General features: G+C 41.0%; 1 protein-coding gene across 1 annotated transcript in view; it reads right to left on the reverse strand.

Moving 5' to 3' along the window:
- The window catches only part of KDM6A (lysine demethylase 6A), a 204,317-nt gene extending 186,813 nt beyond the window's left edge, over window positions 1-17,504 (reverse strand). The window contains exons 1-3 of the mRNA XM_053891683.1: window positions 17,034-17,504; window positions 16,756-16,819; window positions 830-831 (exon numbers count right to left, since the gene is read on the reverse strand). Coding sequence (XP_053747658.1) covers window positions 830-831; window positions 16,756-16,819; window positions 17,034-17,194 — 227 coding nt within the window. The 5' untranslated portion in view covers window positions 17,195-17,504. The remainder of the gene's footprint in view (window positions 1-829; window positions 832-16,755; window positions 16,820-17,033) is intronic.
- Between the last annotated feature and the right edge of the window lie 334 nt (window positions 17,505-17,838).

Genomic DNA, 17,838 nt, shown 5'->3' on the forward strand with positions numbered 1-17,838 from the left:
TGACCTAAGCTGAAGTCGGATGCTCAACCGACTGAGCCACCCAGGCACCCCAGAAGAATACATTTTTAAATGATGTAATGATATGCTGTCCGAAAAAAAAAAAAATCACTTTTAATACAATGATAGTAGAAGTATGGAACAAGACATACCGTGTAAACAGTCATTTAAAAAAAAAAAAAAAAGCAAGGGTGGCTACATTATAAGATAAAGTGGACCTCAGAGCAAATAAAATCATCAGCAATTTTAGTAAGACAAAGAGAGATATTACATAATGATAAAGGCATCAACCCACCAGATGACAATCTTAAATGTGTACACATCAAATGACAGAGCCTCCAAGTACAAAAAGTAAAAACTGATAAAGATAGAAGGAATATAGACAAAGCCACAATTATAGGTAGAGATCTGCCAACACCACACTCTAAGCAATTGATAGAACTGCTAGATACAAAAATAAGCAAGGATATAGAAGCAACGAACAATACAATCAACCAATAGTATCTAATTGTCATGCATACAACATTCATCCAACAACAGAATATACATTCTTTTCAAGCACCCATGAAACAGACACCAAGACAGACCATATCCTGGGACATAAAACAGATGTCAACAAATACAATACAATGGAAATTATACAGAGTAAATTCCCTAATCACAGTGGACTCAAGCTAAAAATTAATAACAGAATGAAAACAGGAAAATCTCCAAATACTTAAAAACTGAACAACACACTAGCAAATATTCCATGGATCAAAGAGGAAAGCTCAGAAAAAACTTAAAATACACAGAACTGAATACCAATGAAAATACAACATATAAGAGGGACGCCTGGGTGGCTCAGTGGGTTGAGCATCCAACTTCGGCTAGGTCATGATCTCGCAGTTTGTGAGTTTGAGCCCCGCATCAGGCTCTGCACTGACAGTGCGGAGCTTGCTTGGAATTCTCGTTTTCCCCCTCTCTCTGCTCCTACCCGATGTGCTCTCTCTCAAAATAAATACATAAACTTTTTAAAAAAAAAATACAACACACGAGAATGTGGGACGTAGCTAAAGGAGTGTGGAAAGGCGAATTTATAGCATTAAATTTTTGCATCAGAGAAAAAGAAATCTCAAATCAATAATCCAAAAAACATGAACAGACTTTTCACCAGAGAGGCTATACGGATGGAAAATAAGAACATAATGGACATTAAACATCATCAGCCATGAGGGAAATGCAAATTTAAACCACAATGAGCTATTTTTTAAAAATTTTTTGAATGTTTATTTATTTTTGAAGGAGAGAGAGACAGGGCGTGAGCAGGGCAGAGACAGAGAGGAAGACACAGAATCCGAAGCAGGCTCCAGGCTCTGAGCTGTCAGCACAGGGCCCGATGGGGGCTCGAACCCACGAACCACGAAATCATGACCTGAGCAGAAGTGGACACTTAACCGACTGAGCCACCCAGGCACCCCTAAACCACAATGAGCTATTACTACACACCTATCAGAATGCCAAAAATAAATAACAGTAATAACGCGAAATGCTGGCAAGGATGCAATGAAACTGGAACACTGCTGGGAACTGCTGATGGGAATATAGAATGGTAGAGCTGCTCTCGAAAACAGTTTGGCAATTTTTTATAAAACTAAACAAGCAACTATCAGCAATTGCACTCTCGGGCATTTATCCCAGAGAAAACTCATGTTCACAAAAACACCTGTACACAAATGTTCACAGCAGCTTTATTTGCAATAGCCAAAAATGAGAAATAACTCAGATGCCCTTCACAGGTAAATGGTTAAAGAAAATGTAGTAACATTAATACCAGGGAATACTACTCAGCAATAAAAAGAAACAAACTATTGATACATACACCTGAGATTAATCTCCAGGGAGTTCTGCTGAGTGAAAAAAGGCAATCCCAAGAGGACACATACTGTAAGATCCCATTTATATAACATTCTTCAAATGACAAAATTATAGAAATGGAGAACAGGTTACTAGTTGCCAGGGGTTTGGAATGGGGGTGGGGAGAGTGTGGCTATAAAACAGCAACGAGACAGATACTTGTGGTAATGGAACAGTTCTATATCTTGATTATATCAATGTCAATATCCTGGTTGTGATATCGTACTACACTTCTGCCAGATGCTACCACTGGGAGAAACTGGGTAAAGGGTATATACTAGATCTACTATTTCTTACAATTTCACAAGAATCTATCATTATCTCAAAATAAAGTCAAAATTTTTAAAAGCTAATAGAAAACAATTTCCATTTACAAAAATGTATTCATAATATCCAATCTGTCAAATGATGTCCACTTCTATGAGTAAAGACAACCAAGTCCAACAAGACAAAGCAAAAGCCAAAAAGCAAGATCCAGTCCATCAGATTAGAAAGGACTCCAGCTCTTTGTCAGATATTCAGGACCCAGTTACCTCTTTTCATAGAATCATGACTATTTAAGGGTTGGGTAATCTTCACAGATAACTTAACAGTAAAAGTTATCCTTTGATGTCTGAATGTTGCCTACAACAAGCTAGCTAACTAAGTGTCAATGAGCAAACTTGAATAACTTCAATGACAGAAGACCTACTTCATTTTATCCATTTATTATCTTTGAAAGACTGTTAAGCAAAAAAAAAAAAAAAAGTTTCCTCTTAAGAAACTTCAAATCTAGGGGTGCATGGGTGGCTCAGTTGGTTAACCATCTGACTCTTGATTTCGGCTCAGGTCATGATCTCACAATTTGTGAGATCCGTGCTGCCGGGGCCTGGTTGGGATTCTCTCCCTCTCTCTCTGCCCCTCCCCAGCTCGCGCTCTCTCTCTCTCTCTCTCTCTCTCTCAAAATGAATAAAGAAAAGAAAAGAGAAGCGAAGAGAAGAAAAGAGAAGAAAAGAAAAGAAAAGGATTCAAAATCTACCTTTTTAACTGATAGGCTACTAATGAAAATATAATCACACATACACAGCAAAATTGAACAATAAAGTTTACATTCAATAGATTGCAAAGTGCCAAGTGATTCTCACTACTCAGGAAATCGAGGGACCTTATTCATCTAACACCCAAATGTCCTGTGCAGTACATATTTATTCAGTGTGACATTTCTTACCAATTCACATGAGAATTCATTTAGCCCTATTATATGAATTCCTAGCGAACAGACACAGTGATTATACCCATCTTCTAGAATTAGAAACCTCAGATCTGACCTAAAAAATTATAGCCCCAACTATAAGAAATTTGGAGAAGTCAAACATGAACCATTAATAAATAAGACCAGCTTTCAAATCAATCTAAGACTAACTTAATGGTTAATCATACTAGATTAACCAAAACATACAACTCTCAGTTCCATTAATGTGCCTGCATTCTTTTGGTTTCTGATCTTGAAGGCCTGAGGCTGAAATCAAAGAAAATTACCATCTAGAACAAAGTTCCATTGTGCCCTGCTTCTGGGTCAAAATCTTAAAAGAACTGGGTCAAGCCTAAAAACTCAAATGAATTGTTACCTAGAATTCTGGTGCTAGTCACTGAAAATTTGCAATTCCCAGGCCTTCATCTTAATAGATGGCAAAACTGGGGACCATGAGAATTAAGCAACTTGACTAAAGTAGGCAGCAGACCCTACAACTCAGGTCTTCAGTTTTCTAATCCATTGTTCTTCCCAGTATATCACACAGCCTTCCCAATCTTTAAACCAACATTTTGAGCGCCCAGGCTGAAGAAGCAATACTAAACCCTATTTACTATGTTAACGGGGCATGTGCATACAGCTATTTTTCCAGTTAGAGCAATAAGCTGTCTAGGGATCGGTCCACATTCTCTTCCCCTAGTACCCTTACAATAACCAGCAGAGAAGAATTTGAGAGAATATGTGAAGTGGTCATAGAATACCGCAAAACTGTGTGGTAAAATCCATGCCATCTAAGCCTAACCAACCCAGTGGTTTTAAAGCTTTTCTTTCTCCCAACACACTCCCATCATTAACACCTCTACCCAAAAATAAGTAAACTGCACTAACTGAAAATAATGGAGGCTACAGTCGGGCTTCAAAGGGATCCATACACTCCCTGAAATCATATACAAAATGTATGCAGCTACACTGACCCTAAAAGGGTTAATGACCCCCAAGAAATAAAGTACTACTGTTTTAGCTCTACCACCAGTCACTCTAGAGTGAAAATAAAAATATTCTGCTGTGAAATAAGTTAACACACTAAGCCCTGTACTGTCTTCAACTAATCAAGAATGCAAGTTTACCTATTTTTCCTTTTCTATAATAAAAATGAGAATAAACCAAGAAAGTGAATGACTCCCACGAACACAAGATTATTAAGTAGTATAAACTATGGCTACTTCCACAAACATTCAGGGAGTGAATTAAGTTAGTAACCACAGAACCTGATAATCACACCAAGAAAACAAAATATGAAGCCAAAATTTGCCAATTATTCCAATTGACAGGTCACAGCATATAAAATTAAACAACTGCTATCTTTTTTTTTTTTTAATATATGAAATTTATTGTCAAACTGGTTTCCATACAACACCCAGTGCTCATCCCAAAAGGTACCCTCCTCAATACCCATCACCCACCCTCCCCTCCCTCCCACCCCCCATCAACCCTCAGTTTGTTCTCAGTTTTTAACAGTCTCTTATGCTTTGGCTCTCTCCCACTCTAACCTCTTTTTTTTTTTTTTTCCTTCCCCTCCCCCATGGGTTTCTGTTAAGTTTCTCAGGATCCACATAAGAGTGAAACCATATGGTATCTGTCTTTCTCTGTATGGCTTATTTCACTTAGCATCACACTCTCCAGTTCCATCCACGTTGCTACAAAAGGCCATATTTCATTCTTTCTCATTGCCACGTAGTATTCCATTGTGTATATAAACCACAATTTCTTTATCCACTCATCAGTTGATGGACATTTAGGCTCTTTCCATAACGGGCTATTGTTGAGAGTGCTGCTACAAACATTGGGGTACAAGTGCCCCTATGCATCAGTACTCCTGTATCCCTTGGATAAATTCCTAGCAGTGCTATTGCTGGGTCATAGGGTAGGTCTATTTTTAATTTTCTGAGGAACCTCCACACTGCTTTCCAGAGCGGCTGCACCAATTTGCATTCCCACCAACAGTGCAAGAGGGTTCCCGTTTCTCCACATCCTCTCCAGCATCTATAGTCTCCTGATTTGTTCATTTTGGCCACTCTGACTGGCGTGAGGTGATATCTGAGTGTGGTTTTGATTTGTATTTCCCTGATGAGGAGCGACGTTGAACATCTTTTCATGTGCCTGTTGGCCATCCGGATGTCTTCTTTAGAGAAGTGTCTATTCATAAACAACTGCTATCTTAAGAAAACCCACGTGAGGGGCACCTGGGTAGTTCAGTGGGTTGAGTGCTGGACTCTTGTTTTCAGCTCAGGTCATGATCCCAGGGTTGTGGGATCGAGCCCCATGTCGGGCTCCAAGCTAAACGTAGACCCTGCTTAAGAGTCTCTCTCCTCTCTCCCTCTGCCCCTCTCCTCCACTCATACTCTCTCTAAAATTAAAAAAAAGAAAGAAAGGAAGAAAACACGTGAACATACTTCCAATTAAGACCTTCACATGCTGAAGAATTTCTATCCTCAGTATCAGGCATAAAAGGAGAACAGAACCTCAAAATCACTTAAAAGTAACCCAAATCAATCCCCTCACCGACATCTCCCTATTTGAATGAGAACTCCCAAACCCAAGACAATTCAATATAAGAACTATAAACATTTTCACACAGCAAACAGTAAAATTAAAGTATTTTCTAACAATTTATATACAGTATGATCTCATTTGTGTGGGGAAAAAAACACAACAGAATATGTGCTTGTTGTATATGTGTTGAAATATGAAGTTACCCAATAACTTCATATTATCAGTGGCTGCCTGATAATATGAACCAAATAACTGGGAGATGTGGGAGGGAGATTTTCTTTTCACTGTTAACACTCTTCATGTAACTTTTCAATTTTGTACTACACTTAAGTATACATATTCAAAAACACTATTGTGAAGTTATTTCAAAAGTCAAAGATAGGATCATGGCTGCAATTAGAATATTGGCAGTAAGGGGGCGCCTGGGCGGCTCAGTCCATTGAGTGCCATTAATTTGGCTCAGGTCATGATCCCAAGGTCGCTAAATCTAGGTGCAGGTGGGGCTCATGCTGAGCATGGAACCTGCTTGGGATTCTCTCTCTCCCTCTGTCCCTCTGCTGCTCGCCCAGCTTGCACATACTCTAGCTCTCTTAAAAAAAAGAAAAAAAAAAAGAAGAAGAAGAAGAAGAAGAATGGCAGGCAGTGAGAATGGAGAGAAACAGATTTGAAATTTAAGAAGTAGAAATGACAAGATAGGAGACTATTAGGATTTTATAGGCCAAGAAAAAGGAATCAAAGGTGCCTGGGTGGCTCAGTCGGTTAAGTGTCTGATTCCTGATCTTGGCTCAGGTCATGATCTCATGGTTCATGGGATCCAGCCACGAGTCCAACTCTGTACTGACAGTGCAGAGCATGCTTGGGATTCTCTCTCTGCCCTCCCCCTGCTCTATCAAATAAATAAACGTTAAAAAAAAAAAAAAGGAGTCAAGAAACACTCCAAGGTTTCTAGCAAGGATAACGGTTAAGTGTCATTTATCATGATAAAAAACATCAAAGACAATGATAAATTCAGTTTGCATATATATATACACATATATATACATATACACATATATATATACGTATACGTATATATACACGCATATATACATATACATATATACATATATACGTATATATGCGTGTATATATACGTATACATAAGGTAACGTCAAGATGCCCAAATAATCAAGTGGCAGTCAAGTTTACGTGCAAGTTGGAGGCAGAGTGAGTAAAGAAGATCTAGGAACAGTCTTCTTACAAAGGAGACTGAGATGTGGTCAGACCCAGAAAGAAAGCCAAAGTAATGAGATGTTAGCATTCCTTTCCAGGGATCTCAAATCTGCCCCTATCTCCCCCCTCACTCCTAAAATACAGCCTTAGTTTAAACTTAAACTGTCTTTCCTAAGATGATACCATGTATCTTGCACTGAGCACCTTCCATGCTAGGCCCAATGCCAGGTACTTTATGTAACTTTTTTTCCTAACACAAAATGCAACAACCTGCCAGAAATCTATTACCACTTCCATTTAACAGATGAGAAAGCTGAGCCTCTGAAAGATGAAATAATTTGTCCAAGCATCTCACATCTAGGTAAGTGGCAGAACCAGAATTCTATTCTAAAACCCATGTATTGCTATCTAACCATCAATACTTAACAACTAGGTTCCTTTCCCTTCCACTTTATCCTTCTGACTGTAGCCAATAATATTCCCATAAAACCTACTTCTAGTCATGCCAATTCCCCCTGATTAGAGAGGTGAATTCAATGACCTCCCAAAACATCCTAGGGCTTATAGTGACGTGGGCCTTGACATGTTCAGTTACTTCCTCCTAATCCCACTTAGACACCCTCTACCCACACTAGACTATGCACAATTCCTCAAACACCATTTAACTTCATACTTCCAACTCTCTGCCCTTTCCTTCCTCTTGCTAAACTTCTACTCATGTTTGATAACCAAGACCAAATTCCATCTCTATGCAGTTTCCCTCACCTACTTACTTCTCTAGTCAAAATCAACTGTTCCAAAATGCTGGGAATTGTGTGGATAGTTTATCCATAATCCAAAAATTTTAATGTTTTATTGGCTCCATCGTTTCACAGCTCATAGCACTTGGCATACACCTTGATTAGTATACTTACTACAACATATGATCACTCAGTCTGTCCATCTTTCTCCAAAGACTGCAGGGGCAGAGGCCAGGTCTTACTTGTTGCCCCAGGACCTGGCACAGTCCCCCACCACAGCAGGTCAGCAAACGTTTCATAATCAATCAAGCAAAACCAAAAGCTTTTCTAGTTCTCAGTCTGATACTTGAAATACAAAACCCTAATTTAACTACTATATCTTAAAAACTTACTATCTTAAAAAAAGTTTCCCCTAAATGCATAAATGATCCAGACTCAACTAAGATTCATAAAGTTCTTAGGCAAAATTATCTCTTTTGGCTTGTATTGTGTAATATTCTATTACAAAATGCTACCACGATATTAAAATACGTCACATATATTCAGCTAAATATCTTTCTACCAGCTTCCCAAGGAACTAATTCTTTTGCATGTTAAAAAATCAAGGCTCTCAAAATATTTGCTATTAAGAAGTTATTTTTATGTGTAATAAGGACATTGTGATTATGTTTCAGAGACAAACTGATCTATCTATGGGTTAAATGATGTGATTGATGCCTGAGATTTCCTTCAAAATAATGGGGGTGAGGGGTAAGATAGAGATGAAACAAGACTGGTCATGAGTTGAAAATAACTGAACTGGGGGCACCGGGGTGGCTCAGTCAGTTGAGTGTCTGACTCTTGATTTTGGCTCAGGTCATGATCTTGCAGTTCATGAGTTCAAGCCCCATGTCAAGCTGTGCCCTGACAGTGCAGAGCTCGCTTGGGATTCTCTCTCTCTTTTTCTGCCCCTCTCGCACATACTCTCTCTCAAAATAAATAACCATTAAAAAAAGAAGAAGAAAATAGCTCAACTGGGTAGTGCTTGGTGATGGTTAGTTGGCTACTTTTCTCTGCTTTTGAAAATACTGGAGGGGTACCTAAGTGGTTCAGTCGGTTAAGCATCCCACTTCAGCTCAGGTCAAGATCTCACAGTTCGTGAGTTCGAGCCCCACATCGGGCTCTGTGATGACAGCTCAGAACCTGGAGCCTGCTTCAGATTCTGTGTCTCCCTCTCTCTGCTCCTCCCTCCGCTCACACTCTGTTTCTGTCTCAAAAATAAACATAAGGAAATATATATATATAGATAGATAGATAGATAGATAGGAAATTTTCCCTAACAAACTTTTTTTAAAAAAGAGAAGGATGTAATGAACATAATATAATAGATCCACAGTTTGAAAACAATCCTTTATCTAAAAGGGTTTCTTCCACTGTTCTAAATTAAAATAAATTAGATGACCTTACATAAATTTCTTAACTATAACAAAGTCCAATCTTCTTCCTGAGAATAAACTTAGCAGCAGCATCTTTTATTTATTCTAACACAGACAAAATACTACCACAGACCAAACTACCAAAAAAAAAAAAAAAAAAAAAGTACAAAAACACATTAAGAGAACAACAACAGTTTTAGCAATGTAGAAAAGTAGAAAAAAGAGTAAAAGAAGAAATGGATAAAAGAAAACAAAAGTTTGTAGGAGAAAGTGGCAAACAAATAGCCCATAATCTGGCTGAGAACCCTAAAACTATCTAAAGAAGGCATTACTCTCATGCTTTCAGGTTATAGTCCTTTTAATTTGGTCCTAAATGTCAATCTGGGCCAAAAGGGGCCCAAAAGTGAAATCATCAAAGAAACAGATGCTAAAGATCAAAATGAAGATTGCATGGTGACTTACCCCAAAGCCACCTAAAAGGCAAAGAAATAGGACCTAACAGGGCACATCTCTACTTCATTCATCCCTATCCCCACTTAAGGACCATCAAGCTCAGAAATATCCTGACTTGACAAGGCCCTTACAGGTATCTCTACACACACGGCAGAATAAAACCCATTTTTAATCAACCAAAATATAACTCTAGTGTACTCACCATCAGGATGCTTATTGTATTATTTGTAAAGTAATACATTTCTAAAGAAAAAAAAAAAACAGCAGTACAGAAATCTATAAAGTGTAAAGTTTAAAATCTCCCCTCCTCCTCACCCTAGAGTCATTTGTACTCCAAGATGACCTTTCTTTAATTACTTACTATCCTTCCAAAACCTGGTCAGAGAACTTCTTAAATTGAGCCATGAAAACTCATTCAAGGATCCCAAGAACCCATACAAAGGTAAATATTACTATAAAATGAGATCAGAGAGGGCACAGAACACACAGCAGATTATCCTTTCAACATCTGCTTGCTACAAGCCAGAATGTGATTTTAAATGTTTTCCTAAACAAAATTACAAGATTCCTTGCTAATATCCAAGTCAAGAAACACCATGTCCGAAAAACACAATCAAGAAACAATCCTCATCCTGTTAATAAAAGCCATTCTACTGAGGCCCAATCTAGGGTAGAACTTTGAAACTCAATTTACAACTGCCCCAACGGTAAGCTAAGTGAAAAGGGGAGATCCAAGAAAGCACTGTTTTGCAGAAGTCATCAATGCCTGCCTACCTCCAGCACTACCCATCCAGAGAAAGAAGGCCCAGGTCATAAAAGTGCCCAGGCATGAAGAACTAGCAGATGGGGTCTTTTTTTCCTTTTCTGGGGTCTGGTGTTCAAAGTGTATATAATTTGTTGAAACGTACCTGAATACATGGAATAGACTATCTGTAAATTAGGCCAGACATCCTTTTCGCAGTGTCTCACAAATGTAAACATTTAACTCACAAGTGTAAAAATTTAATTAAATAATTTAGTTTTAAATGTCTGACAAAATGTTACATAACAGAAAGTCTCATTAAATGTTTTGTTTTGTTTTTTAATGAAACACATCAGGAGATGATGGGTCTCAAATGCTTAGTTAACTTTAACCTAGGAACTATCAGTTAACCCTACTAATCTAAAATCCAAAAGCTGTTAACTTTTTAAATGCCCAAATCAAGAATACATAGTTCAAGAACAGTTCAATCTAAAAATGAGAGACATGAGGGGGACATGAGCCAGGACAGCACTCTGCAAAGGCAATGGTTCTCCTGCCTTTACTTCAGTAAGCCCTGGAATGCGTTAGGGAGCATAAAGGGTGTTAGACGTTAAGTTTTCACGTGAAATGAATGATGGTCGAATTAACGTAGCTTGGCTAGAAATACTATAAAGGCACCTCCACCTTTGCACAAACAGGAGGGTCTAAGAATCCACAAACCCAGGATCCCAATACTCTACACACTGTACATGTAGTCTATAAGTCCCATTCAACCCCGTGTTCCACCGCTGACCAGGTAATTCTGGAATAATGCCCGCTGCTGCTGATAGATTGCTACATGTACCTCCAATGCACCTTTCCAGCAAGGTCCTTGTTATACTACCTACAAAGACAAAGGGCTGGGACTTCACAAGCTTCCCAAACAGGTTCCTGTGACTGCTTTTGTGCCTGCTTGCTAATCGATGCTTCTATGGGTGGCAAAAAAAAAAAAAAAAAAAAAAAAAAAATTCCATTCTACTTGTTAAATGGACATTCAACATAACCTTTCAGGGCGCTTCACACTATTCTTCTGCCACTGATGTTCCTATGTTAGTCATCCTTATACTTATCTCATTCCTCTTAGCCTGAGTTTTCAATGCAGGCAAGGAATATCTGTCATCTTCATGTTCTCTGCACAGACTTGCACTTAATGTAGAGTCCATGTTTGTTGCTCTAATGTACTGTTGACAGTATGCAAAACTGATACAATTGTATGTAAAGCTTCAGTAGGAGTACATAAAACTATCAATTTCGCATTCATGAAACTCCATTAACTAGCCTACAAATAAATACATGGGGGGCCCTAAATAACCTAACCACCATTCCAATTCTTAGACAATCTGGTGGTGTTTCTTAACATAAACTAGCTCTCTGGATACCACATTTCAAAAATACTGTTAATGATGTACAGTGTTATCAGTCATTAACATCAGTTTCAAAGAGCTCAAAGCATCACCATGAGTTTCAAAGTAAAAAAAAAAAAAACTTAACAAATCTGCAAAAAAAAAAAAAAATACTGGTACTAAAGAAATAAAAACTAAATGTTACATAATCAAGTCACAATAAGACATTTTACTCTGTAGCTAGCCAAGCAGTGAACCTTCACTTTGGTTTAATACCCATGCCTCATTACTCCACTTTACCACCTAAATCACAAAAACCCAACTCTCAGGCAGTTTTTCTTAACAACCTAAAATATCTGGAGGTGGCAGTCAAATGTTCCCTAGTCATTTCAATTTATAATTGATTCTACAGAAAGAGCTATCCAGTGAGAAAGAAGGCCAGAACTTAAAAAGTACCTGTTTATATATTCCTGCGGTTCTAATTTGTGCCCAGGTATGCAAACATTTCTGTAATCTCTTACTATTATAGCTGTATTACTAGGGATGTAGCAAAATTTTAGGAAATGTGTAATAGCATGAGACTTTATCCAGGCAAACAATGACTATAATTATTTACAAGACAACTTTCCAAACTAGAAAACACTTTTTAAAAACACATCAAGTTAAAGACCTAATTTTCAAACACAAGGCATGACATTATTTTGTGGCTACTTTTGTAACACAAACACTAAACCTTCTTTAGCACTAGAAATGAATATATACCTTTAAGTGTCAGCAAACAAAACACAATATAGAATAATTCTAAACATCATCAATCTCTAAATATTATAGTATAAATAAACCATCTCTAGAACTGACCTAGTAAGTTTCCCCTACCATCTACATGCAAGCAGACCAAATTTAGGAAAATATATGCTTTAATGGATTTTAAACTACTTCTATTTCCCAAAAAATGAAAAATGCTAACTATGTTAATACTAATGATCTCCTTGGAAAAATAGAACATACATTTCTTTTTCAACTTTTTTAATGTTTATTTTTGAGAGAGAGAGAGAGAGTGTGTGTGAGAGTGGGAGAGGGGCAGAGAGAGAGGGGGGAAAGAGGATCCCAAGCAACTCTGCGCTGACAGCAGAGAGCCCCATGCAGGTCTCCAACACGCCAACAGTGAGATCAAGACTGGAGGCAAAGTCAGATGCTTAAGGGACTGAGCCACCCAGGTGCCCCGAGCATATCCTAAAGGGTAAACAACCCATAACTCCTCGGTATTTCACATAATCTTTCTACTGATTAACAGAATTATAAAAAAAGATGTATCAATAAAGTATACTCAGGACAAACTTACAAATGATGTAAAGATACTTCAAAATGAACATCTATGTACTTAAGCAGTTGTTCCCTGACGCAGATAAGATTCCCCAGCCCTTTAGCAATATATTACTATAAATATGCCTTATAGTGCGATATTTATTCTTTCTGTATTTATGCTATATTATTACTATACATGATACTTTAACACAAATCCTTATCCAACTGAGAACAAGATGAACCCAAAAGATTTTCAAAAACGTACTAACAACAAAATCACCACAGTTAATTTCTGTTAAAATGTTTCATTTCTGGGGCGCCTGGGTGGCTCAGTCGGTTGAGCGGCCGACTTCGGCTCAGGTCATGATCTCGCGGTCCGTGAGTTCGAGCCCCACGTCGGGCTCTGTGCTGACGGCTCAGAGCCTGGAGCCTGTTTCGGATTCTGTGTCTCCCTCTCTCTGACCCTCCCCGTTCATGCTCTGTCTCTCTCTGTCTCAAAAATAAATAAACGTTAAAAAAAAAAAAAATGTTTCATTTCTAATTACTTTTCAGTAACTCCACTGTAATTAAAATGTAAGAATCTTGAATTATTATGTTACCAAAAGATTAGTGGTCAGCATTAAAGAGCAAAGTGGTCAAGCTCATGCTGTATTTCAAGAACTCAGATTAAGCAACCACTTGCTATTAACAACCTTTTAAAGATATTTTAAAGATATTACTACAAAAATAATATACCATATTACTAACTTATTTTTTAATCCAAAATCCCAAGTATTGTATATCAAATGGCAATCATACAAACAAAAATCCTTTTAAGGACACTAATACGAATGAGTCTTACAAAAACATTCAGAGACTAAGAAATCAGCAGTTTGGACAAAGTATCCTCACACCTGGAAAAGGAACATACAAGTTTAGTGGCAAGTAAGAGACACTTTTATTAAATGTTTAAAACTTACCAAAGCTTTTATGTCAAGAGTTACCTTTTTTTTAAACCTACAAATTGGAATTTAAAAACTTGAAGCCCGATCCGATAATACATATAGGAATAAAAATTTTTGAAAACACGTAGTAATAGCTAAGTTTGTCAGAAAGAAAAAAAAAGTTATACAAGCTGCAGACTAAATTTATGGGGGGGGGCGCGGGAGGTGAGGAGGGGTGGCAGGACAAAAATAGCAGCTAAAAAGAGAACGCTGAGAGTTATTCAATTCCGTTACCTGCCTTCAGGTAAGTAGCCTGAACCAACCCCAACAAAGAAAAGCCAACTCTTGTTTTTAAGACTTTTAGATAACATGAATTCTGAAACATAGCTCAACATTACACACACACACACACACACACACAGGACTGTTGTTCCCCAGGACTATTCAAAAGATGGGTGAAACTGAATTAATTCAATACTTCCGACAGCAGGACCCCAGCTCATTCATTCTTTTCAGAATTCAATTCAAACACGAGGTGAGAGGTTATATAATGTCAAGCTTTACATTATACATTTCGCTGGGATGTGCAGGCTCACAAGAACTGCATGAGGTTGCAAGCATACACTCTAGAATGTTTTATTGTAACGTTAAGACTAACAAGTCTTGCCCTAAATAGGTAGGACCTCACAAGCACGGAGTTACAAAGTAATAAAGAATTTTTTTTCAACTCAATGAAATACTTAGTAATGCAGCAGATTATTTTTTTACAAAGCCTTAATTCTTCCCCAAAACATAGTGAAACTTCACAAGTTTCTCATGTATAGCATGTTACTGTATTCAAACATCAAGAAAGTAATGCACACTTTACAAAAAAATGCTTGAAAACGCTGAGTTCTTTAAAATTTAAACACAATAGTGCATAATTACTGTAGAGTCCAATACTACAGTCTGAAATCCAATCCACTGTGAATCTACTAAGCACCATCGTTCTGAGACACGAAATCATCAACTAGCATTTTACACATCATCCACATAAAACATCAGATTCCGTTTATATCTTCATTACCGTAAACCAAAAGCAATAGATTTGGCCAAACTTTTCCAAATGTGTTATCTTTGCAAACAATTTTACCAACCTCCAATTAGACTGGCAATAATCACTCCAAGATAAAATAATGCTCCATTTATTTAAATATCTTATTTAATCTTGTGGAAGGACAACTCTGACAGTAGTCAATTATTTTCAACAAAATATTTTAAATACTCAAAAAATTTTCAAGGCTTTAATTATTGACGCTTAAATCATTTCAGAGCTAGTCGCTATTCATTTTTCCAGGGATAATCTTAATGAAACCAATTAATACCTACACAGCCAAAGTTTAATTCAAGTTTTCTCTATCAGGCAAAGGCACCAGGCTTCCTGAAAAGGATTATTACTGTTTAGCTTTCTGGTCATTATCTGGGGTTGAAATCCCTTACACTTAGTTACTTTGAAACAAAAGCAGAAGTCAATTGCAGATAAAGAATTAGTGACTCCTAAACCAAACTACAGACAAAAAAATGGAGAACAACTAGCTAAATTTTTTAAAAATCAACTTAAGAATAAAACGCTAGGCTTTGTCAAACTTCCTTCTCAAATGTAACAATAAGGCTAGGTGTCAAACTGAAAGCTACGGATTTCGGCTTGAAAAGAAAATGTCTAACGGATGCAACACCTATCGCACACACTCCCAAGTTTCACGGTGCCCATTAAGGAAGCACACAAATATCACTTCGATCATATTTTGCTCCGGAGGGACCAACTGATGCCGACAGATCGAGACTCCACAGCCTTTGTTCAGCAGCTTACGGTTGGGCAACTAAATGTGCTACAGGTTGATAAGCATTTACCAGGCTTACGAATGCTGCTTCCAAGCCTGAGAAAGGTACAAGAATTCTGCATGCAAATCATCTCGGACAATTTTTATTGAACACCATCGAGCTGCACACTCCGAAGGAGAGGCCTATTCATCGCTACTATTTATTTCCATGTTTACCTCTCCTCCCTCCCCCCCAACTCCCCCCCCCCTTCACTTTCTCCTCCCACCCTGTCCCGCCATCTTGGGCCGATAGGAGCAGCCATTACTTAACTAAATGACAGTGCTAACAACTTTCCACACAAATAAACAGAGGCTGCACCCCGAATCCCCCCTGGCCTCCCCGGTCAGGCACACAGGAAACGGGACTCCAAGAAGAAAACACATTCGCAAATAACTGCGGGGTGTGGGGGCAGAACGCCCTAAAAAAGTAAACAAGTCACCTAACTTCAGGTACAGAGAGACCCATCGGGATGCATGTCAACAGCCCAATGCAAACTCTTCGCCGCCCTAAACTACGTGCAACTTCCCCCTTCTGGGAGCAGGGACGCAGGAGAGCCCAAAACGTTTGGTGCACAGTAGACGTTACGAACAGCGTGCCTGGAGGGAAAGAATGAAACCCACGGGAGGCAAGGAAGTCGGAAATGGGGGGGGGGGGGGCCATCTGCACACATTTACGCTGCCCTGACGCTACACCGGCACCCCGGGGGCTCATCGGGCTACCTCCAAAGAGCCGCAAAATGAGAGGCGCTTTCGTGCACCCAGTGGAGCTCGGCCCCAAAGCGCTGCTGCCCCGGTTCCTCCGGCTACGAGAGGAGAGGGCGATTTCGCAAGGGTGCGAGCGAGGTATCCGGGGGGTGGGGGGGGTGGGGGGTGGGGGGTGGGGGGTGGGAGGGAGGGAGGGAGAGCAAAGGCAGGAAATAGTTTTCCGGAAGCCCCTCGGCCATCGTTCGCGGCCACAATGAACGCCGGCCGGGCGGCGGGGCCCGGGGCGAGCGGGGCGCCGGCCGGGGAAGACGGTGTCCGCGCTCCGGCCCGCGGCTGCCTTACCTTGCCCAGTAGGGCCTTCGTCCTGGCGCCATCTTCATGAAACCTCACGAACCCGAAAAGGCGGCTGCGGGGAGAGACACACGCGGCGCGTTAGGGCTCCGGGAACGCCACCGACCCACCCCTGCCCGCGCCCGAGGCCCCGGCGGCGGCTCCGGCGCGGAGAGCGCCGAGCCGAGGTGCCCGCCCCGCCGCCGCCAGAGGCGAGCGGCGCTCGGGCCTCCCCGGAGAGCGGCGCCAGCCCGTCCGGAGCCGACCGGGCGGGTGACGGCGGCCCGTACCTGTCCAGTCCGCCGAGCGCCTCCCTCTCCTCGGCTGTCAGGCTGGGGGACGCCTCCTCGCTCTCGCCGCTCGCTTTTCCCGCCGCCATTTTCTTTTCCTCATCACCGAAAGCGGCGGCGGCAGCGGCGGCGGTAGCGAGCGACACTCCGCAGGATTTCATGGAAACGCAGCGAATTCACAACTCCAACGCCGACACCCCCCCCGGGCCGGGGCCCGCAACGACGCCCCCAATCTCCGCGCGGGACCGGCACACCAACTTTATCGCCGCCTCCTCCTCCGCCGCGGGCGGCAGCGACGAAAAATCCCAACGCGGCGGCGGCGAAGGCGGCGGCGGCAGGGGCTGCGGAGCCCCCGGGTCGGCAGCGGCGGCGGCTCGGCTGTAGGGTCACATCGCGGGGGCGGGCGGGGGGCAGCCACAGGCGGGGACGGCGGGAACGGCCGGAGCGCGCGGGGCTGGGGGACAGGGGGGGGATTCGTTGGAGACACAAACTTCCCCGGCACCAGCACAAAGTTGTTGTAATTGTGTCACACAGCGAACCCCACGCCGCCGCCGTGACCCCCCCCTCCGCGCCCGGCCGGCGCCACCAATCGGCGCCGCCCGCTCGCCTCACGTGACCTTTGTTGACTCACGTCAGCCGTGGCTCCACTCAACTTGCTAGCTGCCGAGCCCCGCCCACCGAGGCCGCCACCGTCGGGGAGCGGGACGCAGGCCAATTCTGGCCGGTGGTTGGCTGCTGCGCCCGTCTGTCGGGGGGGAAGGGTTGTCACCGAGAGGCAGCAAGCGGTTAGGTTGTGCTCGTTAAA

Source organism: Panthera pardus, unplaced genomic scaffold (genome assembly GCF_024362965.1).
Source record: "Panthera pardus isolate Hobbes unplaced genomic scaffold, ASM2436296v1 HiC_scaffold_27, whole genome shotgun sequence".
NCBI classification, from domain to species: Eukaryota; Metazoa; Chordata; class Mammalia; order Carnivora; family Felidae; genus Panthera; species Panthera pardus.